Source organism: Vulpes lagopus, chromosome X, assembly GCF_018345385.1.
Source record: "Vulpes lagopus strain Blue_001 chromosome X, ASM1834538v1, whole genome shotgun sequence".
NCBI lineage: Eukaryota > Metazoa > Chordata > Mammalia > Carnivora > Canidae > Vulpes > Vulpes lagopus.
Genome location: NC_054848.1, coordinates 92321438 through 92348055, shown reverse-complemented (window position 1 = coordinate 92348055; position 26618 = coordinate 92321438). Strand labels below are relative to the sequence as shown.

Genomic DNA, 26618 nt, shown 5'->3' with positions numbered 1-26618 from the left:
CTTGTTCTTGCAGAACTTGCAATTATAAGTTGATGATGTGCATGTTGTGCGATGGGTGGTTTTGTTTTTTTGTTTGTTTGTTTTGTGTTTTTTTTTTACAAATGCTGACCTGTAGTGTTTTCAGCTGATTAAACCTAATCTTTGAATAAATCCTCAAATAGCTTGATCATTAGCACTTTAGATTTTGACGCTCCAAGACCTTGGCTCAGGAATGAAGTTTTTGTGTTCAAATCTTGAATTGTATAAACTGTTTTTATCACTTCTATGTGACTTTATTGAAGTATCATAATTCTCATTTACCAGCTCTGAAAAACGACCAACGCTTCCTAAGAAGAGGTTGAAATGCCTCTGATTTGTTGTAGGGGTGATACAAATAAAAGGTTCATTTGTATTCACACCCTTTAGTGATTTTTTTAAGGATTTTATTTATTCATGAGAGACACAGAGAGAGGCACAGACACAGGCAGAGGGAGAAGCAGGCTCCATGCAGGGGGCCCTACATGGGACTTGATCCCAGAACTCCAGTCACGCCCTGGGCTGAAGGTGGCGCTAAACCGCTGAGCCACCGTGGCTGCCCCCTTTAATGATTTTTTTTTAAGATTTTATTTATTCATAGAGACACACAGAAAGAGAGTTGCAGAGACACAGACAGAGGGAGAAGCAGGCTTCATGCAGGGAGCCTGACGTGGGACTGGATCTCGAGCCTCCAGGATCACACCCCAGGCTTCAGGCGGCGCTAAACCACTGTGCCACCTGGGCTGCCCCCCTTTAATGATTTTTAAACTTTTTTCTCATAAATCCTCTCCATCCTTATAGTGGTTGTGTGTGTGAAAGAAGAGGGCAGGCCTAGGTAGGGGTGAAATGTTTTCATACTTAAATTTCTTATTTTCACATCAGAGGCAGGTGACATTCTTTATTCTTTGGGCATAAAGGGACCTTGGGGTCTGAAGAAATGAGTGTGTGGTAAATAAAGTATAAAGTAGATAAAGCGTTTGTATGCAGTGTCTGGTGTGTCATAACTCTTACAGATTGTTGGCATCTGAAGCTGCAGTTTGGGAATGAACTTCTGCCTCATTCCCCTAATAAAACCTTTTGGACTTCTATTGTAAGAAATAGTTTGCTCTTTCCTGGCATTATGGATTAAGAAAAAGGCCAGTTAGTTTATTTTGTCTTTCGTTTGTTTCTTTAGAGTTTCTGTGTGAAAAAGATAAAACTTCAACCACTGTGGTGCCCACGATCTCCACCACCACACCATCCCCTACTACAACACCCACTCCAAAGGAAAAACCAGAGGTGGGATCCTACTCGGTTAATAATAGCAATGGTACTTGTCTTCTGGCTACCATGGGGCTGCAGCTGAACATCACTCACGATAAGGTATAGTTGTCTGTTTTTATTGATGAGTTCTTCTCATATCTCCTTTCAAATATGGTATATCCTACCTCTGGCCCAAGAGTAGTGTTATTAGACTGATTCTGCCTTAAAGATTTTTTGAAATTTATTTATTAGAGAGAGAGAGAGGGAGAGAGGGAGCATGTGTGCATGAGCAGGGGGAAGGGCAGAGAAGCAGACTCCTTGCTGAGCCAGAGCCCAACACGGGGCCTCATGACCTGAGCTGAAGGCAGATGCTTAACCAACTGAGCCACCTAGGCACCCCTAGACTGATTATCTATGTATGTATTTATTATTTTAAAGATTTTATTTATTCATGAGAGACAGAGAGAGGCAGAGACATAGGCAGAGGGAGAAGCAGGCTCCCTCTGGGGAGCCCAATGCAAGACTTGATCCTGGGATCACGACCTGAGTCCAAGGCAGACACTTATCTGCTGAGCCACCCAGGTGTCCCCTGATTCTGTTTTAAATGGAGGTTTGATGTTGACTTGTTGAGGTCTGATTAATTTGGAGTTACTGTAACCACAAAGAGTTAATGTCACTGTCAAGGTGTTGTCTTGGCCAGCAGGAAACCTAGCCCTTTCAAGGATTCTTTGGGGTTTAGATTCAATTTACCATCAATAGATCGGAGTACAGTCGATTTTTAATTCTAGTCAGTTTAAAATATAACTCCTCATTTGTATCTGAAACACAGTGTAGGTTGATGTGCTGGGAAAGCGCAGCTGTTTCTCCAGCTCCACGATGACTCAGATGGTAGAAATGCTCAAGTAGGGGAGGGCACTTCTCGTTGCAGTGTTCCACGGAGGCTATAGGGGGCGTGCTGACCAACAAATCCCATTTCCAGAGTCTTGCGACTTAAACAAGCTAGATAGATGGCTCTTGTGCTCCATAAAAATGTGTCTTTTCATTTGACTCATTATCGAGGAAGCTTCTATCTTGTTTTTCTTTTCTTTCTTTTTTTTTAAGTTGTTGGAGTCATAGCTTGATGGCCTGGGCCAACTTCGTTTGAAAGTAAGACACCATAAAGTATTCAGACAACAGGATTTCTTTTGCTACACTGAGGCTGCTTATTAGGGTATAAAGGTTTTGCCATGGACTTGTATGGTTGAGCTGTACCTTTCTCCCTCTTCTCCACTAAAGGTAGCTTCGGTTATTAACATCAACCCCAATACAACTGACTTCACTGGGAGCTGCCAGCCACAGACTGCCCTGCTTAGACTGAACAGCAGCAACATAAAGTACCTTGACTTTGTCTTTGCTGTGGTGAGTAACAGATTTCTTTAAGATTAGGTCCATTTTGCTTTGAAACATCTGAAAGTCTAAATGGCTCTGGGGGTGTGTGTGTGGGGGAGTGTCTGTAGAGCATGTTTAGCCCTATTTTCCATTTCAGCACTACTTAATTATAAAGTGTAGTCCATCGATCCCACTTAATCCCTCAGAGTCACCTCAGTGGTCTGTGAGCTAGACTTTTGTATTCATGTTCATGATCATCAAAAGTCACTATTCTTCCATTATATAGACTTCAGGGTAGGAGCAAGAATTAGCCCACACCAAAAAAAAAAAAAAAACCCTCTCTCATGTATCCCATATAGAAATATTTAATAATAAAGTAGAAATATTTATGTATATTATAAAAGATAAAAAGTAATTTCCAGAATATTTTTCTCTGTTATTGGTTAGGAAACTTGTGTTTCTGTATTCTAATATCTGAGGTTTTTTTGGAGGCTATGCTGTTTGTCATAGCATCAGTAATAATAATAGTTAACATTTATTGAGTACATGCCATCTATAAGGCTCTGTGTAAGTACTTAACATGCATAAGTTAATTAAATCAGGATAGTTTATAATGGCAGCATTCGAGTTTTTGTTCATGCTTGTATCAGGGGCTGAACCCTAAACAGAAGGCTTAGCATACGTGCTCTACTTCTTGCTAGCATAAATTCATCCCTGAGGACTTTTATTTCTACCTTTTCAGAAGCAGTTAGTACCCTCACAATTTTTGAGGGGGGTGTGTGGGAAAGAGGGCACAGGTGTGAGTGAGGGAAAATCTTAAACTGTCAGCAGTTCTCCAACTAAGACTGATTGTTTAGGTAGATTGATTAACAAATAGTTCTGCTTTTAAATCAGATGACTCTACTAGGGATGGGGAAACACTCTCAACATCTGATACATAAAAATTTAGGTATGTGGTATTTGTTTCAATTCTGAACTTGGTATCTTCAGTCTAAAGCCTTTTTTCTCTATGGAATATATGCGGTGAAATTGAGGGTTATATTGGGCAATTATATTTCAGAAAGGTTTGTAAGAGTCTTCCCTTCACCAGTGTGGAAATCATTCCTCTGTTACAGTACGTATATGACCAGAGGATGAGTATTAAAAATGTCTGCTCAGGCTCGTCCTCTTCAATGTGGTAGGAGCAGGCCTCCCCAGACATAGTCTCTTTTAAAGTCATCTCATCGGGATTGTACTATAAATAAGAATGAAGAAAGGAAGATTCTAGATTCCTTCTCTTTGGAATGATTGAGTTTGATCTTTCTAGCTGTGGTCAGGTCCTAAAGGAAACATGATTTCTTCTGACTCTTATTGGGAAATATTTAATAATTACAATATTTAATTTCCCCAACAGACTATTTTAGAATATAGTTCAAAACAGTGACATTTTAACTGCACTACAGGCACTTTGAAGAGTCAAGAAACCCTTGTAATACCACCAGACTTCACTGCGGCCTATCTTTAACCCTGTCCCAATAGACCCTTTTAAGGAGAATTTATTGAATTTCAGTGTGCCATGTACAGGATACAATGGTGGGATTCAAAGAAGAAGGCCTGTTTTAATAAGGAGCCCACGGTTTAGTGGTAAAGATAGAAATACACAATTAATGGCCATTTTGGGGAAGGCCTTGAATGCTATGCTAAGGCTTTTGAGCCGGATCCTGTGGGCAATTAGAGTGGAAGTTGCATTCTAGGTTGGATGAGTGATAGACCAGAAGAAAACACAAAGTCTGTGGGAGTATAGAAGAGGCAGTGGTTAATTCTGGGTGGAGGAGAGTCAGGAAGGTTTAACGGAAGAGATGACATTTGAACTGGACTTTCAAGGATGGGTCAGATTTGTACCCATGGAGCTAAGGGGAGTAAGCGGAAAAGGACAGGTTATTTCTGGACAAAGGAACACAGTCAAGACCAGCTAGGAGAATGAGGCATGTGGCATGTTTAGCAAAAAAGAGGTTATGGAAAAGCAGTTGGGATAAATTGTGGGGAGCCTTGAATGCTGAGCCAAGACATGGCCTCAGGGACGGAGAGATGTGATGAAGTGGTCAAGTCTTCCTTTGTGCTTCTTCCTGATAGTTCTCTCTGCATCTGTCCCCCTCTCCATTTTCTTTCCTTTTTTTTTTTTTTCAAAGGTTTTATTTGAGAGGGCGTGAGCACAAGCAGGGGGAGCAGCAGGCAGAGGGAGAGGGAGAAGAAGACTCCCCACTGAGCAGGGAGTCCAATGTGGGCTTGATCCCAGGACTCTGGGACTTAACCGATGAAGTCACCCAGGCGCCCTATCCCCTCCAATTTCATTCCTCACTGCCTTTGCCCTGAGTCCAGCCTGCGTGACCTCTTACCTGGATTGTTCAGCCTCCCACATTGGTTCTTCCTCCTCTTCTCCTCCCTCAACTCTCCCCCCCCCACAACGTTCTTCTGCATCCGTTTAATCTTCCTGAAGCACGACTCCTCCTCAGAAAGTTTTAGCAGTTCTGTTTCACCAACATCTAAATTTCACGGCAGGGTGTTTTAAGTCCCCCCCCCCACTGCCTCCCCCCACGCAGCGGAACTTGCGTATCTGGCGTTATGTTTACTTCTTTCTCTTTCCATGCATCCCATGCTTCCCTTACCCTGTGCCCTTTCAGTGAGGTAGGAGAGCATAGTAGCAGCCAGTGTACAGGTTCTTCAGCCAGACTTCTGGGGTTCAAATCCCACTTCCCTGACACTAACCATATGGCCTTGGGGAAAATCACTCCATGTCACCCTACTTCGATCACCCTGTCGCAGAATGGGGTGTTACAATTATTCGATGAGGCCCCACATGTAAAGTTTTAAGAACATCGCTTAGCTCTGAGTACATTTTCAAATGCTAGCATGCTTGCGATGGTGCTTCCTTTCTGGCTACCTTCACTCGTGCCCTTGCCTTCCCAGATACCCTCTTTTGCTGGTTTCCTAATTGAATTCTGCCCAGTTCAAATGGTGCATCCTGGGCAGCCCCGGTGGCTCAGCAGTTTAGCGCCACCCTCAGCTCAGGGCATGATCCTGGAGACCCGGGATCGAGTCCCGCGTCAGGCTCTCTGCGTGGAACCTGCTTCTCCCTCTGCCTGTGTCTCTGCCTCTCTCTCTCTCTTTTATTAATAGATAAATAAAATCTTTAGATTAAAAAAATGGTGCATCCCTAAGCTCATATCACTTGCCTTCTCCCCTACTTGGAAGTCCACCTATCTCCTTTTAATTTTTATAATCTATCGCCGTCTATTTTTGCAATATGGTTATTTCTTTTTTTAAAAAGATTTTATTTGTTTATTTATTCATGAGAGACACACACACAGAGAGAGAGAGAGAGAGAGAGGGAGAGAGAGGCAGAGACACAGGCAGAGAGAGAAGCAGGCTCCATGCTGGGGGCCTGATGTGGGACTTGATCAAGCCCCGAGCCAATGGCAGGCGCCAAACCGCTGAGCCCCCCAGGGATCCCCGCAATATGGTTATTTCTTTGTGTAGTTATCTTATCTTCCGTGGCAGATTGCAAACATGGTGGGAGCAGGATCCACATCTGGTTCACTCGGCTAGCTCCCTGGAGCATGCAGATATGTTGCCTTGTCCATGCTAAGCACTAACATCATTAGAATGACTGGCTGACCAGATGCGTGCTTCACAGAGAGCATAGTGGCAAAGGGAAGCTCCCAGCTGGAAAGGCTGAAAGGCAGGGATGGAGTCCAGTTAGGAGACTAGTCATGATCCAGGCGGGAGGAGGCGGGGGCTCAGCAAGTGGCAGGAGACCTAAAACGAGGGGATGGATGAGGGGATGGATCGTTGAATGTCGAAGAACCCGTGACTACCCCTGGGTCCAAAAATTGGAAACAAAACGCAAAGGGAAAAGGATTCTGTTACATTTTACCTAGCTGGTCCGGGTCTCATCCGTGGTTTTATCTTCTGAGTAATAGTATTAGATTGCCTTTCATCTGTAGATATTAACTAGACCTGTAGACAGTTGTGATGTGTTGATTAACTGGAAGCTCTTTTTCTAACAGAAAAATGAAAATCGATTCTATCTGAAGGAAGTGAATGTCAGCATGTACTTGGTTAATGGCTCTGGTAAGCAAAGCATCGGCCTTGGGGAAAAGAGTGGGTTACACTGAAGGAATAGAAACCATAGTTGTTTTGTTACCAAATAGTGCCTTATTTAATGGAACAGAGGAGTCTGTGTGAAAATTGTGCTTTGACCACAATTGAAAATCAATAACTGAGAACTATAGTGTTTTATCTTTTTAGTCTCCCTCGTTTTCAAATAGGGTGGATAATTAAGGATGTGACTGATTTTTAGACTACAGAAACATCTATAGAAAGATAGGAAACCTAGTGATCGTAAGAATTGCTTTTTTTGGTAGACTCTGTACCCCAAGCTTCCATACTTCACTGAAAAATTCTGAGGACTGTCCCATTTCTTATGTTCATAGAATAAAGTTGCTAACAGGCACCTGACTGGTTCAAGTGGTAGAGCATGGAACCCTTGGTCTCTGGGTCAAGGGCTTGAGCCCCACCTTGCGTGTAGGGCCTACTTAAAAAAAAAAAAAGAAAGAAGTTCCTAACATCTTTGTTTTCTTTAAAGTTTTCAGCATTGCAAACAACAATCTGAGCTACTGGGATGCCCCCCTGGGAAGTTCTTATATGTGCAACAAAGAGCAGACTGTTTCAGTGTCTGGAGCATTTCAGATAAATACCTTTGATCTAAGGGTTCAGCCTTTCAATGTGATGGAAGGAAAATATTCTACAGGTAAGAACTGAGCAAGTTTTATTAATAATTTATGTTCTTATGTTGACTAATAGGTGGCTTTTCCTTTGACTCATGGAAATTTAAGCAGTGAAATAGAGAAATATGAATTCACCTCTTGTGACTCTGTTGGAGAGTTCGCATGGCCTTGAGCAAGTTCTGTAAACTCCGTATTTGGCTCATCATTTTGCTCAAAGTAGATTTTTTTGTGTGTGGACCTGAAACCCATTTGCAGCCAAGTTCTTAAAACTAAAAATTTGATGGAAGCTGTCAGCAAGCCTTACTTAAGGTAGAGACACTCTCTGCCAGTTTTTAGTTTGTGGGAAGGATCTTTGAGCAGCTAGGATCTATTTTCTTGGGGCCATCTTCTTATTGGAAATATTTTCATACGCGAATGAAAGCAGTTTGGTCTTATTTTGTTAAGACAAAAGATTACGGTTAGCAAAGCCTCAAATACCATGAACAGTGTTTTGGCCTCCAAAATGATTTGGAGAGTTTTAAAAGCATATGCCAAGGTGAGAGGCTTTCTGGAAGATCGACTCAGGGCTAATGGTGGTATTTGTCAGATTTTTAGTGAAACCTTTTGTGGAGGGCTCATTGTTTATACAAATATGAAAGATGTATTTCCCTTACTGGCTCAGAATCAGATTCTGATCAGTACTGTTCAATTTGGTATTATGAGATTAAAATCTGCACATAGGTAAAAAAGTACATAAAATTCCTTAATTGACTTGTCCTTTGAAACTGATGACTTAAAATTGGGGGTTTGTGGATCACAGCTCTGCTGAGCAGAGCTATTCAAACCATCCACATCCTTTTTAACAATTAATTCTGTGGTTTGGAAGGAAATGTGGTAGCTGTGTTTAAAAGTCAGTATGCCATGAGCCACTCAACCACTTTTGCAGTGGTGCTGGATCCCTGGCCTGACTTGGTTAGGCCAAAATAAGTTGGGATCTCCACCCTACCATTCTTGTGACTAGAGAGGTTAATCACACTTAGAAATTTTTTTTCAGGAATTCATTTTCCCTTTTGTTAGTTTTGCTTATGTACTATAATTATTTTGATCCTCTCATAGTTTTATTTTTGAGTCTTTATCAAGCTCCCCTACATTATTACCCTAATTTTAGGTCCAGATTTGTGTTTAGAATTGAAAATCATTTGCAGCGTGATACCAGCTCGAGTCTGTTTATCTAGTCAGCTGAAATAGAGACGAGCTGCGTTCTTCCTCAAATTTGAAACTTTGCTTTTTATGTATTTTGAATTCAAAATGGTACCCAAAGGAGTATACAACATTTAATACTGGTAATGAACATGTCATCTATTTGTGGAGCTAGGTTCTTGACCGTGGGTACCTACAGATACAACATACCGCTAGTATTTGACTGTACAGGGAGGAGGGAGTAGACTTGTAGTAAGGGAAAAGAGTGTTGAATGGATTTTACTGGATCGGACTACTCTCTGAAATAGAAAAGCTCGCCCCTTGTGGGCTGCCAGCCCTGACCAGGTTGATAAATGTAGTAAACATATGCAAATTAGTTAAGAGGTCCCAGTTTCTTGACTTCTGTAGCTGCTAAGATCACATACTCTAGGTCAAGGATCCACAGAGTGTATTTGGAAGGCATGGACAGTAAGTGTTTTAGGTTTGGAGACCACATGGGCTCTGACACCACTCTTCAGCCTCCTGTTGTAGCATGTAAATAGCCAGAGGCAATAAGTAAATGAGTGTGGCTGGGTTCCAATAGAACTTTATTTATGGATGCTGAAATTTGAATTTCATACAATGCTCATGTGTCACAAAAATCTCTTCCTTTTTTGTGGGTTTTTTTGGCCATTTAAAAATGTGGAAAAACCACTTTTAGCTCTTGGGCCAGATTTGGCCTCCAAGCTATAGTTTGTTTTCTGCTCTAAAAGATTCCAGAGCCAGCATGGTTCTAATCCCATGATTAAACCTTTCTCATCTGTTCTCAGTTTCCCAAAAGACATCACTCTAGAACTAAGAGGCTAACCTGGCTATGTATAAATGGATTAGAATTAGCTCTCTTCATTTCTTTCTTTTTTTTTTTTTAAGATTTATTTATTTGAGAGCATGCACACGTGACCTGGGGGAGGGGTGGAGAGGGAGGGAGAGAGAATTTCAAGCACACTCTGCCCCGAGCGTGAAGCCTGATGCAGGTCTTAATCTCAGGACCCTGAGATCATGACCTGAGCCAAAACCAAGAGTTGGGTGCTTAACCAACTAAGCCCCTCTTCACTCCTCTATTTTGGAAAGGACTTGGACTATGAAACACATACACATGTGTATGTGTTTACTCATAGACATAAAAGATATAATGTTCTTTTATTCATACACATGAATTATCTATACATATATAACATATATAACACAGAAAAAAAGACAAGTAAATTTTAATTCTAAAACAATCCATAATTTTCTATAGCTTTATCATTAAAATATACCTGTCTTAATTAAAGTTGACTTTGTAAGAGCATTTCTGACTTTTGAATCAACATCTTTTACTTTTGGACATTCATTTTTTATTATACTCATTATTTGTTACACACTTTTTCTCACCTACAGCCCAGGAGTGTTCGCTGGATGATGACACCATTCTAATACCAATTATAGTTGGTGCTGGTCTTTCAGGCTTGATTATCGTTATAGTGATTGCTTACCTAATTGGCAGAAGAAAAAGCTATGCCGGATATCAGACTCTGTAATACTAATCTATCTGTAATCTCTGTTACAAAATAATAAAGCAAGTACAAGTTCCAATATGCAGTACTGTTCAATTTGAGGTATATCTAGTTGCAGTTCTGATCTTAGAATGGGTGGTGTGGGGGATTTCAAACTCAAATAAATAAAAACACCCTAAAAACTATAAACTACAAATTAGCCACATGATTTTGGTTTCCCCAGCCAAGGAATTTAAAACTGTTATTTCTACAGCAAAAAGCATGTGCAAAATAACCTGGATGATTGGTTCTGTTCTATTGTCTTGAGTTAGTAATGTCCATGTTTTCACTTTATGTATTCTGACCAGAAATACACAGTATAGGAAACTCAATTTGCAAAAAGATTTTTTCCTGCATATAGTTAAAACTGGGACCGCACATTCTACAGTGAATTTGTACTTGCTCCTTTTGTATTTGTGTGTGTGTGTGTGTGTGTGTGTGTGTGTGTGAGTGATTTTGTTTGCAGGTTAACTTAGCTACTTTGGCATTGCTGCATATTTGACCTATGAGAGATATGCCAGTAGATTTGAACAGTCTAGTATTATGTTCTTAGCAATGAATGCTTTGCTAATGCCTTTTGAATATACTTGTATTTAATGTGGCTGTAATGACAAGAGGTACAAAAGCTGTATACATTTTGGAATAGGTGTTAATCTTCTTGTTTAATCCCTTTTTGAAAAAAACCTGGGGATTTTTCAGTCTTTTAAATGGCAAGACACAAGACTATTCCAACTGGGCATTTCAATCCATTTTCTAGGTGCTTTAGAGATAATTGCTAGGCTGTGCCAATTTGGGGTGTTAGTCCTTTGTACCTGTAAATTGGCCTCTACATGCACTGCTAAAAATGAATGTAGTTTCTCTTTAGCTTTGCAGTATCCTTTTTGGTGGTAGTATGTTGTATTCTTTTCTTGTTTTCTTTTTCTTTCCTTTCCTTTCTCTTCCTTTCCTCTCCTTTCCCTTTCTTTCTTAAAGAAGAAATGCCAGGATGTCCTAGAACCCAGATAAAGAAGTGCACTTACACTTAGCCATTAATTTGCACCTAACCCAAAAGTCTTGGTCTTCTCTTAGTCCATTAAAAAGTCATCCTTTGTTTCCAGCTTGCATTGATTGCGTCAACATTTACTAATTTGGCTTTCACATTTCAATGGTTCTATGCTAATCAAAACTTAACGTTATTATTGTTCATTATGGTAGAATCATTATTAATTCATGTATTTTGTGCTCTGGGGAGATACACCAGTGGACACATTTACCATGCACCACCTAATGTTTATATGATAAAGCAACACATTTCAGCTTGATAGTTAACACATCAAGTATTTCTCACTGCTTCCAGGAGGTGTTTTTGTTGTTGTTATTATTTTGTTTTTTGTTTTTTTTTTTGTATTGGAATGGCTGAGTAAATATTAAAAAGTTGTTAATATGCAGCCATATATAGGAAGTTCTTATGTTTTGGGAGTGGGAGATTATATGCCCCCATATACACTAGAAAATGGGATATCTGTGTCCCAAACAATTATTGATGTTGAATTAATTTAGTTGTCTAGCTCTATGCAGCACACACACAGAGGCAATTGCATGTTAGCATGTGTATGTCTGTACAAGTATCTTTCAAGTTATATTAGAGTGGTAAATATTTTCTCCCACTTAAATTTGCTCTCTGCTTAGAGTAGCCTGAAACCCTTACTGGCTCAGAATCAGATTCTTGACCAGTCCCTCCCTTACAGCTACACTGAGCTGCATTGCCAGCTTAAGGCACTTTTTAAGGACTAAATATAAATCTGACTTTTAAAACATATTTTTACTTAAATAATGTTCTAGTGTAGAATTGTTAACCTTATATGAATGGATAATGCTTATGAGAAAATGGGCATCAGATACTTATGAATCAAAACAAAGCAACCTTTTTTTTTAAACCTAAATTGGAAGCACAGTGGCACTAGCTTAATGCTGTTAATGTTTCTAAAAGTTTTTATATTTAGGTTATATGCCTAATTCATATTAAAATACCTCTAATTAGCACTGTTTTATAGAAAATCTGACTTCATCGAATATTTTTGTATTTTACATGGGCCAGTTCATATACTCTCTTATTTACACTATTATTTCCTATAGCCACATGTTCTTTGTACCTTTTGTAGTTTTGTTTGTTTTACTGGGGTTTATACCTGATGGTTTGACATGCTATTTGGTTCTGGGTGTTTTTCATGTTCTAGCATTTGTATAAAGAAACTGGTCCATGTAAATGCTTTTCATGTTTTTTTCTCAAATGTTTAAACCACTAGTTGATGTATGGTGTTTCTCTTTAGATATTTGCCTGTCCATTTGCTCAACATATTGCTTCTAAAACAAACAATAAAGATTCTTTTATTTCTTAAGGAAATTTGCTCACATTTTTTCCCGTTGGTCAAAGTAAAAATTTTGTATAACTACATGATGACAATTTCTTCCAAAAGGGAAAACGTCAGAAAAGCTTAGAAGTGGAACTAAATTATTTCCAAAATATTCTGTGTATTACCATCTGGAAGAGTGGTCCCATACATAGATAGGTCTGTACTGATCCTGGGCTGGTGACAGAATAAGATGACCTAGGAAGCTTGATAGAAAAATTCACATGCCAGGCTCCATTCCTAGAGGATTTCACTTAGCAGGTCTGGGCATGTGTGTGTGTGCACACGTGTGTATGGGGGCGGGGTGTGGGTGTGTGGGTGGGTGTGTCAGCTCCCAGTGGGATCCAGTGGGTAGCCAATCAGGGAACCAGTGATCTAGAATATTTATGTGATAGGAAATGCTTTAGAGTTTCTCTTCACTTTTCTCAACCACTAAGTTGAGGCTGATATTTAATGTGTATACACAGCAGCTGTGCATTACAGCCATACAAACCCAGCTATTGGTTGGTCTGAACCGAAATAGGATTGTGTGTAGTCACTCTCTCAGATCACCCTAAAATACTTGAACCTTTCAGTTTTCACATAGCTTCCCACCCACAAAAACTTGGCAACCTGGCTAGTAACTTTCCTCTGGATTACCCACTTAAGCTATGTGACTGCCAGTTAATCATCACAACTCCCAACTCTGCTGCTAGCTGCTATGTGATTTTGGCCAAGCTGCGTAACTTCTGGGGTCCCAGTTTCTTCACCTGGGAGCTGAGGGCTTTAAAATCCTATTCCTCTTAATTTCTGTAAGTGATAGTTTCCAAATGTTTCAATGAAAATTGAGTATTTTTAGAAGGAATCTGATAAGAAGTTACTAGTTATAATCAAGGACATACTTTATATACAGCGTAAAATGTGCCATTTGAAGTTTCTTGCACTTTTCACAAGGAATTCTTAGAAGACTCAGATATTTTTAAGATAATAGCATTTCATCTTAATTTCTTTAAGTAGATAAGGTTATATTGTCTTAGGCTCATTCTCTCCCCACCCATCTCTTTTACTCTGGGTCACTAACTTTCGGCATCAATAATTACCACATCTTGTTTTTGAAACTAGTATAGACATGTTTGGGTAATACTGAATAGCTTCAGGTATCTTCAGATTCATGTGATATACTTCAAACAGTTTGTAGATCTAAAAGGTATATAATAAGATGTCACATAAGAATATGATTCTTCATACTGATTGTTCCAAAGAGAAATTTTGACACAATTGGTTTTTAGGATGAGTTCGTTTTATATTTCATTACAAATGTATATCTCAGCTTTCCAACTCACACTGAAAATTGTATTTGAAAAGTTTGAGCTAACAGATAATTGAGGATTAATAGTATTTTTAATCTACGTGAAACTTTTCATTGAAATTTCAGTGGCCACAAAACTTTATCTTTAAAAATCTTCATGCTTCTGTAATTAACTATTAAGCTCTTCCACAAATACACTGTTCTTTTCCCCAGAAATATTTTCAGTATGGTCTCAAGTGTATATTATGCAAATAAATCAGGTCGAAATGACTTCTATAGAATGAGATTTTTCTTTTCTTCAGGATGTGTTCCTATTAAAATCACTGTTTTCCAAAATTTCTTTCCATTATCTAAAGAACTTTTAAAGGTTGAATTCATAAAATCAATAGTTATTATAAATTAATACTTCACATACTAATTGAGAGCATTTTAAGTAAGTGACAGCATCTAGAAAGATCTTTGTATTAGTGGAATTGCCTTTTTGATCTACTCTGGGAATATTTGTCTTACATGAAAGCCTTATTGGCAGTATTTATGAAAGTCGTTTCAGTACTAGGTCAAATACCCAATTTAGGGAAGAGAGGAGTATGAATCCGTTGCCAGAATAAGAAATTAATCTACTAATGAATTTTTTAAAAACCAAGTTATATTAAATCCAAGGCATAATACTTTATGGTTCGTGTCACCTAATAGTTTATATGCCAGGTGGTAATTGGGAAATTGAAGGGGAGGAGTCGCTAACTGGGTGCTCTTCACACCGTGTATTCCCAAGTCATTTCTGGCAATCTCAGCTATCTGGATTTCTAACAAAACCAAGAAACAAGTAAAAAAGATCATTGAGCTGGCAGCCAAAGCCGGTATCATAAAGTCCATAAACTTCAGGATTGCATCTTGTTCCCAGTTATTGCCCCAGAGGCTAGCTAAAGCCTGGCACATTTCTTAAATGTGGGCACAATCAAAATTGCCTAGCAGCCTATTCATTCTTTATTTTGACACAATTCTAATAACCGCAATTATCTGATTTATCAATCCCCAGTAGACTGCAAGCTAGGAGGAGAACTAGTGCAACAAGAGGCAAGGAAATGGGAAACAAGTGGTGGTTCAACATCCCGGCTGCCTTCCCTCTGCAGATATACCTCGTTTGCACGCACCACCCCTTCCCTCCTCTCCACTCTCAGTGAGGTGGCTTTTCCCAGTCCATGCTTCTGAAATCCCATTTCACCAGCCTCCTGGGACACCTTGTACGTTATCTACAGTCGTTGTTTGAGGCTCTTGCCTTCATTCCACCAATGCATTTAAGTCTCTTCCACTCCAAAGATACCATTTCTTGACCATGTTGTTCGTCTTCTAACTCCCTCCCTCGTGTCTTCTAAACTTCTCGGAATCACTACTGAATGTTCCCCATCTCACGTTCTTGATCTCCTAACCGATCACTTTCCATCGTTCCTAAACCGACAGCAATTTGACTCACAGCCGTACCCTCTAGTCGCTAGATCCGATAGGCTTCTGTAATATTTACTGTTCTCTGTTCTGATCGAAACTGTTTCCTTCCTTGGCTTCTGTGGCACCATTGTCTACCTGCCTTTCCTTTTTCTTTTTCTTGCTCCTTTATTCCTCAAATCTGAGTGTTCCCAAGGGTTTTGGCTCTGATCCTTTTAAAATTGTTTGCCCTTGCTGAGAAATAAACGTGTCCCTGGTTTTCACTACCACTTAGGTTCCTCAACCACTTGGTTGGGACACAGGCATCTGAAGCCCAGAAGGCCCAAAACTGCATGTCTCCTCCCACATATCCCTCCCCACCCTTCCCCTGCCCCAACACGCGAAAATAACTACAAACCAAAACTGAATGCAGGTGTCTTTTCTCCCGTCTTCCCTATCATGATGGGAATGGCACCTGTGTCACCTGATCCAAGTGGGGAATTGGAAGCCTTTTTATTACTTCCTGCCACACCTCCATAACCATTCGGTCAGTCCTGCCTTCTCATTGGCTCTCCAGTCTGTCCCTTTCTGCATCCGCACCTTGTTCACCCAGTTCGGGACCCTGCTGTTGGTCTTTTGGCCTCTAGCAATAGAGACGCCTCCTCACTTCCAGTCTTCCATTTGCCATAACTTCTAAAACAGATACCCTGCCAAAAGTCCCACCGTCCTCATGTTTCCTTCCATCAGGATAAGGCGCAACTACCTAGAGCAGACAGTGCCTCTGTGAGGGGCCCTAGTACCCTTTTTCCCCCTCTTTTCCAGCCAGGAGTGCCTGTCGAGCCACCCTAGCTCTGCCAGCCTGCCCGCATTTCCCCTGGGGTGCCGCCTTGTCCCGTTGGCCCCCATACATCTGTCCCTGCTGTTTCCTAGACCCTCAATGCCCTTCCCCCATTACCTGCGTGGTTAATTCCTACTCGGCCTTCACAGCTCAGCTCCAGTGTCACCACTTTCAACGGATGTGTGTCTTGTGTAACAAGGCTGAGTTGGGTGTGCCCCTGGAATACTGCTGTGATGCTCGGTGTGTCGCCTGCACCCCGTTACGGCACATTTCGAAATTCTGACCCCTGCTTTTCTCATCTGACTCACTGGATGCAAACAGTTATGCCGTCAAGGGCCCGCCTCTCTCTTCTTTCCACTACCGGCCCCGGCTTGCCGCGCCTGGAGTTTGCCTGTCTGCTTTGTATCGTTGTTCACGTGCTTCATTTCAGTAGTGCCTCACAATGCGCAGGCTTCCAGGCGTGGCGCTGCTGCCACTTGATAGCAGTTTGCCCCTAGAAGCTCACAGCCTGAGCATCATGGAAAGATTAATGATATTTATCCTTCTGTTTAGGAAATCTGGGAAGTAGGAGATCAGTTTATATGTCTCTCATACAAAATGCCTATATTTGGGGGGGGGCGGGGGGAGGGAAGTCCCTGAAAGCAAGCATATGACTTGGTTATTTGGAGGATGACTTTGGTGGAACCTCTCCTTTGCTGATAAGGAATGCCAGTGATGCGTTCCCTTGGTGTAAAAGACAAACGTGTGTTAGGGAGTGGTGCCATTTTAACTTAACATTTGCGGCTTTGACATTTTGTCATTGTTTTCTGTTCTCAATTGTCCTTTCTCCACGTCTAGCTCAAGACTGCAGTGCCGATGACGACAACTTCCTCGTGCCCATAGCGGTGGGAGCGGCCTTGGCAGGAGTACTTATTCTAGTGTTGCTGGCTTACTTTATCGGTCTCAAGCGCCATCACGCTGGATATGAGCAATTTTAGGACCTGCAGTCCAATCAATTATAAAGAAATACATGCACATAAGATTTTTCTTGCCTCTCAATTTTGAAACACGTTGCTCTTTAAGATTGATATGTTGAAACTTTAATTCTTAAATCAGTCCCAGCATTTTGATATTAAGTCTCTATTAATAAAAACCGTTCTCTTTTATCAGCTTAAAATTAAATACTGTATTCACTGGTCCTGAAGACAGACTGGTTAAAATAATCGGTGTGTGGTGTGTTAAGGTCTAGCCTAAGAAGCCTCAGCCAAATTTTGATCCTAACCTGAGATGCCTTAAGCTTATTAATGTGGCCATTATAAGAAAAAAATATGTAGTTGCCTCTTAATGGAATTAATAAATTTTGTTTCACTACCAGTGTTCTGTTTTAATGTATAAGAACTATCTTGATTTCAACTCATCACAGTACTTTCGCATATAGTTCATTAAATAAATATCGATGTGACATAAATGCCCATCAGATACGCTCAAACTTGGTTTTCAGTTGAATGTCCTCAGGACCATCAACATTTTTTGAGGTTATGTGACTTTTGCTGCTTTCTTTTTCAATTTAAGGATGGACTCACTGTCTCACGCTTGTGATTTTTTTCCCTAGGTAAAAAACAGACCCAAGAGGCCACAACAGAACTTAAACTGGCTTCAGAATTAGAGTTTTAGAAAAATTGTTTCTTTTTCAGCAATAGAGACTGAAAAGACTCCAGCATATTTAACCACTTGCCTTTTTTTTTTCCTTGTGTTTTTCTCTTCTTTGGATGCCTGATTAGCATTGAAAGATAGAAATATTCTATGAACTAATTAGGACAGATTGTGTTGTGTTTCTCTACCTCATCTTGTTGATCTCTAGAGCATTAAAATCTATTTAGTGTTGTCATCAGACTGGTACTTATGAAATGTAAGCTAACAGCAATCTCAGAAGGGAGGCAGTGAAGCATAGCAAGTAGGCTCTTGCTTCTTCAAGAAGGCCCCCGTGGGGCAGAGTATAGATGGGGGGGCGGAGTAGAGAGAAGCTGTTGGCATTAAAATGAGCTAGATAATCAGCTCCTATTGAAACATACCCCTTGTCCTAAGTGCAGTTCAGATATTGAATGTATAGACAAATAAGAAGAAGCTCCTTCATCAGTGGACTGGGGCAGACTTTCACACTGAAGTGATTATTTTATTAATTCATTTTGTGAATATATTGACTTGTTCAGAATTTCTGTAACTCACTGATTACAGCATCTTAGTACCCAGCTATCTGTCTCTGAAGGCTTTCTGTGAAATGCACTGAATCCTTCCAATAAAGACTATGGTTATTACTGAAATTCCTATACTCGGAACCTCAGCAACTGTTTTTTGTTTTTCGTTTTGTTTTGTGTTTTTAATGAATGACTAAAGTGCAAAAGGAGCAAAAGATAAAATTAGAGGAGAAAGTGCAAAGTTATCACTCAATCATAAATCAGACCAACTATCACATCTTGTTAATTGCATTAGGGCTTATACTTGGAAAGAGTGTTAAAGATTATCAACTCTAACCCTGTAATTTCACAGAAAAGGGGGTGACTTCACTGAGGTTATATATCTGGTGGGCCACAAAACCATTATTAGCATTTTGGTAGCAGTTGTCCCAAGGAAATCTACTCACTAGTCAAAATAGTTTAAACATGCAATTATGAGATCATAAGGGGGTACTTTGAGATTCTGTACTAACTACTTTCAGTACCTAACACCTGATGTCAACTTAAAGTATTTTTTGAAAGTCCTGAATATTGGCTTTTGATCTCTGCTTCTTTAAAACCTAAACCCTGAATGGGATCACAGACCTGGGGGGAAAGGAGGAAGGAATTAACACTTGTTGGCCACCTGCTGTGTGTCAGATGCTTTAGAAATATAATTGTATTTAATCCTCAAATAGCTTAAGTCCAGGTATCATTATCCCCCTTTTACAGATAAGGAAAGTGAGGCCCGGTTTAAATCACTTGATGAAGGTCCTTTAGCTGGTTATGGAAGTAGCCAAGATCCCAGCTCGGTTCGATCTGAGTCCAAAGCTCAAAATCTACATGCAGACTGCCTTCTTAGTGGTCCCAGAATGGACTACGACGTGTTGGATTTTATTATTCTTCCAGGCCACTGCTCAGCTACAAATAATCGTATATAACCTGACAACTACCTAATGCCCTTATGGAGAAAAAAATTATACTGCATTTTCTTGATCCTAAGTCCTTTTTAGCTTAAATTTTATTACTCATACCGAATTCTCATTTATATAGTGATGATAGTGATGGCAAGGGAGAAAGGGAGTGGGAAAATACACAGGTGGTGTGTTAAGGGTAGATGATACCTCTTTTCCCTGGTGCCATTAGACAATTAAACATAAAATCTTCCCATGTTAGGCAAGCCCACATGTTTCCTGGTTCGTCCATTAACTTCTGCCTTTTGTACTGAGGAATTAGGTGTGATTTGAGATTACATGATAATGAGAGATAGAGGAGGATGGGTTCCGTACATGTATTTGGGTGGATATGGAGAAAATAGGGACATGGAGGTAATGCTATTAAAGACTAATCTGTGTTCATTTTCAAAATGCTTGTTTCTTGTTGGCTTGTTTCTGCTTAATTGCATTCTTTACTAACTTCCTTGCTCTCTGTCTGTTCTTTTCTAACAGCTGAAGAATGTTCTGCTGACTCTGACCTCAACTTTCTTATTCCTGTTGCAGTGGGTGTGGCCTTGGGCTTCCTTATAATTGTTGTCTTTATCTCCTATATGATTGGAAGGAGGAAAAGTCGTACTGGTTATCAATCTGTGTAATCAATTAAACCTAGTGCTTTTTTTTTGCCATCAGAAGTTACATTTCCATTGGCTAGATGCCAGGAAATGCTATGCGATGGATTGTTTAAGCTATGCAGACTGACCTCAGTGAATTGCTAGCTAACTTGGGCATGAGTAGCGCTTATTTAAGACAAAAATGTATTAGGACCAATTTCTTTTTTTTTTCTATTTTTTCTTCCTTTGTTAAAGTGTAATTGGAAGAAAAATTGTGGCTTAGACTATGTTTTTGAGTAAAAAATGATTTTAAGCCTCTGGATTCAATTATGAAAGCATTTCTACTGAAGAATAATTTTCTGTTGCTGCTACTTGTATTTTGCTACTTTATTTGACGGTATTTGCAAAATCAAAGCTGTTAGAGAATTTAACTTGCTTGGGGAAATAAATTCAAAAACATACTGAATTCCTTTTCACTGGTGGCAAGCATAAAATTTGGTTCATAGTAAGACTTCCTTTCCTCACCTCCTGATCAGAATTGTTTAAATCTGTTTAAAAGAGAAAGAAATGGCTTCTCAATATTGTGCTTAATAGCAAAAGTCTGCCTGTTTTTTTCATTACTGTTAGTGGCAACTATATTTTAATAAGGATGTCTCTCATTTTATTTATTTATTTTTTGCCTTCTGGAGTTTGGAATATATTGATTATCTCAGACTTGATATTTATGCTGAAGGATGAATTAAGATCTTCAGCTTTTTTTTAAAGTGTTGATATAGGATTGATTATTTTTTTTTAGGGTTATGATTTAGAATGTTTTTCCTTAGAGCCTTAACTTGTCTAGAAAGTGAATTCATCCACCAAAAAAAAAAAGCTTCTATACTTTGTGTGCCTCCTGCACTCTCCCATTCCCTATATGAATAAATTCTAATTGACATTTTTCAATGTATTGATTTCTTCTTTCTTGCAGCAGCAAGTGCTAACTCTAGAGGCTAGTGGGTTCCTAAGTGTCATCAGTCAGATGGCTGCCTAGCCAAAGCTAGACTGGGATTATACTATAAATTTGTTGATCTTAATTGAAACATCCCTGTAGGGACCTCTAATGGCTCTGGCTTCTGGAGTAAGGTACTAGAGACCATTCATCCCAGGGCCTGCTTGGTTGGCTAGGCTGTTGAATTGCCCTTTGATTTGGAAGCACAGTGTTTTATTTCTCTAGGGCCCAAATGGCTACTTTGCATACCTGTTATTAGCATAAGGCAGATGTTTATTTTACCAGGCTGTTTTGTCTCTAACTAAAAACAAAAGTCTCCAAAGATCTGCCTTTGCTTCAGAAATGTCCCATGGATTAAAAAATGGAGCCTAAACTTTAAATAAAGTTAGTTTGCTATGAAATCCAAGGATTAAGTTCCAATCTACCTCTCAGCACAATGCAGATGCTCACCACTGTGTTGCCGCCGTTAACTGATGCCAGAACTCTTTGCCAATAACTGGAATTAGAAAATTTTATTACAAGGAAGAAACTTCATCAACATCTTTCTTTACTGTCTTACCTATATGTTCATCTTGAAAGCATCTATTCCAACATGGCATAGAGTCAGATCGCTCAATTGCATCTTCCTTAGAACTCTCTTGCTCTGACTTGCAGATTCAGGCTCTCCTCTATTTGCTAAATATAGAAAGAAAGTTTTCTTTTAAAATGTTCTCCTCTGAAAACAATTGCTTATTTGTTATTTGGTCAAAATGATGGCACCATAAAGAATAGGGGCTTCATTTCAACAAATATTTTTGAGATGATTGTCTGGAAAGCCAGATTGTGTAAACTCAGCTTGTGACCTTGTAAAGTATATGAACTGGAAATTCAGATGGATTCAAAATAGAGGTTTTGCTTAAAAGTTTTCTGCCTTCTGGGTTGGAGACTAATAGCACTACTTCTTCATTAGGTGTCATGGCTTTATCTTAGATAATTAGCAAATGTGCTTAATTCTCGTTTGAGAATAAAGATTAAAATACAAAATATTCATAGAGGGTGAAAACAAGAGTGGCTTTAATTCCAATAAAATATGGGAAGCTCCAAATCTATGAACTGAGGATTCTGTTAGCTTTGCTCACTGAGTTCATTTTTCTGTCAGTACAACAGTGAACCAGACAACAGGACTTTGAACTCATGGGTATAAAGGATAGTTTTTCACCTAAGCTTCTTTGGAAGAACTGATACTTGCTGCTACCTAAAGTTTTGGATATATCAATTTAGTGAACTAATCAATACCTGCAAAATAAAGCATACTGTGTTATTTCTGTTTAATCTGATATGTGTGATTTTTAGACCAGTGGATTCAAAGATAATAAAGATTATATAATCCATATCACTATGGATAACTTCATTTTTATTCCATGTGCTCAGCCTTAAGAGCTTGGATTGATTTGTATAATCTAAGTTCCTCAAATTCTAGTCTTTTGAATTGTCAGTAGGAATCGTATGATTTCATAGGTCTGCAAATTAACCAAGCACCATCGGGAAGAAGGCATTAGGAACCTTTAGTACAGACACTTCAAATACGGGAGCCTATGTGGTCGTGAAAATTCCAAGAAAACATTGAAAATAAAATATGGAAATCTAACGAATGTAAGAGCTTCTTAATAAATGTACTTTCAGCATATGTCTGTTTTTCCTTGATGAACTGTACTCATTGTTGAAGTTCATTCCATTTCGAGCAAGATAGACCTTGAGAATATGGCAGGGGTGGATGCGGAGCTACCCATTTTCTGCAAATTTCTTTAGATTCTTTATAACCCAGTCTAATGCTCAAATGTTCTATCATTGGATGAAATAACAACACACTTCTTTTTACATAGGGCGCATTGTGGGTGGCAGAGGGAATTGAACATTGGTTCTCTCTATAGCTCCTGAGTAATAGGGCTTCATTTTCTGATTGTTGGACATTTAATGGATATTAAGTTTTTTTTTAAAGGCCTTACTTGCATTTGAGGGACTGGCAAGGGGGTTTGTGGTAGAACCCATCTTTCTTAGCTTCTTTGCTGACTGTACTTCACAATTCTGTACCTCACCGGGCCTGGAAAAGAAGCACTTGGAGATTATTGGCAGCGACAAGAGTGGTTCTTTAGAACTGTGAGAGGAAATATTTTATTTTCTCTTTGCTTTTATTCTCTGTATGTATTTTGATGGCAGTGTAAACTTGAGTCCCTTTGTTTCAAGAGATATGCATAAGAAACAGGAGACATCTTGGAATACGATGCATTTTTAGTATGAAAAAGCAGCTAGAGTTGCAGTGAGCAGTTACAGAGCTGTGCACTTTACACACATCATTTTACTTAATTTTCATAGCCCCTCTCTAAGGTTGCGTGGTATGGTTCCCAGTTCACAGATGACGTGACTAGGTTGGCTACTTAACCAAAGTTGCACAGGAAGTAAGTGACAAAACTGACATTTGAGCTCATCTCTGTCTGCCTTCAGAGATCATGCTCTTTATATGTATATATATAATATTTATAATAATATAAATAATATTTATTTATTGGAGTTCAATTTGCGGACATATAGCATAACACCCAGTGCTCATCCCACCAAGTGCCCCCCTCAGTGCCCATCACCCAGTCACCCCAACCCCCCCACCCACCTCCCTTTCCACTACCCCTTGTTTGTTTCCCAGAGTTAGGTGTCTCTTATGTTTTGTCACCCTCACTGATATTTTTACTCATTTTCTCTCCTTTTCCCTTTAATGCCTTTCACTATTTTTTACATTCCCCAAATGAATGAGACCATATAATGTTTGTCTTTCTCTGATTGACTTACTTCACTCAGCATAATACCCTCCAGTTCCATCCACGTCGAAGCAAATGGTGGGTATTCGTCATTTCTAATGGCTGAGTAATATTCCATTGTATACATAGACCACATCTTCTTTATCCATTCATCTTTCGATGGACACCGAGGCTCCTTCCACAGTTTGGCTATTGTGGACATTGCTGCTAGAAACATTGGCGTGCAGGTGTTGCGGCGTTTCACTGCATCTGTATCTTTGGGGTAAATCCCCAACAGTGCAATTGCTGGGTCGTAGGGCAGGTCTATTTTTAATTCTTTGAGGAACCTCCACACAGTTTTCCAGAGTGGCTGCACCAGTTCACATTCCCACCAACAGTACAAGAGGGTTCCCCTTTCTCCACATCCTTTGAACATTTGTTGTTTCCTGTCTTGTTAATTTTCCCCATTCTCACTGGTGTGAGGTGGTATCTCACTGTGGTTTTGATTTGTATTTCCCTGATGGCCAGTGATGCGGAGCATTTTCTCATGTGCTTGTTGACCATGTCTGTATCTTCCTCTGTGAGATTTCTGTTCATGTCTTTTGCCCATTTCATGATTGGATGTTTGTTTCTTTGCTATTGAGTTTAATAAGTTCTTTATAGATCTTGGATACTAACCCTTTATCTGATAGGTCATTTGCAAATATCTTTTCCTATTCTGTAGATTGTCTTTTAGTTTTGTTGACTGTTTCTTTTGCTGTGCAGAAGCTTTTTATCTTGATGAAGTCCCAATAATTCATTTTTGCTTTTGTTTCTCTTGCCTTCATGGATGTATCTTGCAAGAAGTTGCTGTGGCCAAGTTCAAAAAAGGTGTTGCCTGTGTTCTCCTCTAGGATTTTGATGGATTCTTGTCTCACATTTAGATCCTTCATCCATTTTGAGTTTATCTTTGTGTATGGTGTCGAGAATGGTCTAGTTTCATTCCTCTGCACGTGGCTGTCCAACTTTCCCAGCACCATTTATTGAAGAGACTGTCTTTTTTCCAGTGGATAGTCTTTCCTGCTTTGTCGAATATTAGTTGACCATAGAGTTGAGGGTCCACTTCTGGATTCTCTATTCTGTTCCATTGATCTATGTGTCTCTTTTTGTGCCAGTACCACACTGACTAGATGACCACAGCTTTGTAGTACAACCTGAAATCTGGCATTGTGATGCACCTGGCTCTGGTTTTCTTTTTTAAAATTCCCCTGGCTATTCGGGGTCTTTTCTGATTCCACACAAATCTTAAGATGACCAATATCCCTAGTGAACACAGATGCAAAAATTCTCAACAAGATACTAGCCAATAGGATTCAATAGTACATTAAGAAGATTATTCACCATGACCAAGTGGGATTTATCCCCGGGATGCAAGGCTGGTTCAACACTCATAAAGCAATCAATGTGATAGATCATATCAACAAGAGAAAAAACAAGAACCATATGATCCTCTCAATACATGCAGAGAAAGCATTTGACAAAATACAGCATCCATTCCTGATCAAAACTCTTCAGAGTGTAGGGATAGAGGGAACATTCCATAGCATCTTAAAAGCCATCTATGAAAAGCCCACAGCAGATATCATTCTCAATGGGGAAACACTGGGAGCCTTTCCCCTAAGATCAGGAACACGACAGGGATGTCCACTCTCACCACTGCTCTTCAACATAGTTCCAGAAGTCCTAGCCTCAGCAATCAGGCAACAGGAAGAAATAAAAGGCATTCAAATTGGCAAAGAAGAAGTCAAACTCTCCCTCTTTGCAGATGACATGATACTGTATATAGAAAACCCAAAAGACTCCACCCCAAGATTGCTAGAATTCATACAACAATTCAGCAGTGTGGCAGGATACAAAATCAATGCCCAGGAGTCAGTGGCATTTCTATACACTAACAATGAGACTGAAGAAAGAGAAATTACGGAGTCAATCCCATTTACAATTGCACCCAAAAGCATAAGATACCTAGGAATAAACCTAACCAAAGAGGTAAAGGATCTATACCCTAAAAACTACAGAACACTTCTGAAAGAAATTGAGGAAGACACAAAGAGATGGAAAAATATTCCATGCTCATGAATTGGAAGAATTAATATTGTGAAAATGTCAATGTTACCCAGGGCAATTTACACGTTTAATGCAATCCCTATCAAAATACCATGGACTTTCTTCAGGGATCATGCTCTTAACCACTATGCATTCTGCTTTCTAAGGAACAATAGATTTAAAAATATATGCCTTATATTAAATGGGTAGGGAAATCTGTCTTCTGTACTCTTCCATCCTGTTTGCGGTCATCCTATAAATGTTCTTCAATACTCTTAAAATAACTTGAGTTTTGTCCAGCCCACTTGAGGGGCAGACGGATGCTGTGGCAACACGCCTTTCAAAAGATCAAGCCAAGGCCAGTTTGTGCTGTGCCTCATCAGTAATGGTAAGCCCTGAATGTCACTTTTTTTTCCAGAGGAGCCTCATCTAGTTATTCTGATCACGTATCATCATCCTGCCCTCAAACTGTTCTGCACCGTGAATCATTTTAACTGTGCATTAGTGTGTTTAAGAGACTAAATGGAACTGTCTCTCTCTTCACTTTGCCTAAATTAATGCCGTCCCTCCCCCCCCAGCCAACTCCCAGCCTTAAGTGCAGTGTAGCCATGACACCCAGCAGTCCTTGCTACATGCTCCTGAGCTCCGTTATGTGGTTCCTCCTCTCAGATCTAGGGCGTTTTTGAGAGGATTTCAAGAAATCTATACCCACATACTTAAAGTTTCCAGCCCTGTCTGCAGTGCTCCCCCTTCTTACCTCATCCACTGCTCTTCCGTACTCACTCCACTCCAGCTAGACCAGCCCTCCTGCTATTTATTTCTCAAAGGCCCCTGAGGGCCCCTGCACCTGCTCTGACTTAACCTGAAACAGTCTTCCCCTAGCTATCCTCAAGGCTCACTCCGTCATCCTACTCAGTTCTCTTTCCAAACGTCATACAGTCAGTGAAGCATTCCCTGACC

At 39.8% G+C, this 26618-nt stretch overlaps 1 protein-coding gene across 2 annotated transcripts in view; it reads left to right on the top strand.

Annotated features, from left to right (window-relative positions):
• The window catches only part of LAMP2 (lysosomal associated membrane protein 2), a 34061-nt gene extending 16629 nt beyond the window's left edge, over positions 1 to 17432 (top strand). The window contains exons 5-9 of one of the 2 annotated variants that reach the window (XM_041740777.1): positions 1190 to 1377; positions 2533 to 2655; positions 6672 to 6735; positions 7250 to 7414; positions 16917 to 17432. In XM_041740777.1, coding sequence (XP_041596711.1) covers positions 1190 to 1377; positions 2533 to 2655; positions 6672 to 6735; positions 7250 to 7414; positions 16917 to 17056 — 680 coding nt within the window. In that variant the 3' untranslated portion in view covers positions 17057 to 17432. Of the gene's footprint in view, positions 1 to 1189; positions 1378 to 2532; positions 2656 to 6671; positions 6736 to 7249; positions 7415 to 9989; positions 10185 to 16916 lie in introns of those variants that run through there. The other variant, XM_041740778.1, reaches the window with a different exon arrangement.
• Positions 17433 to 26618: the final 9186 nt, after the last annotated feature.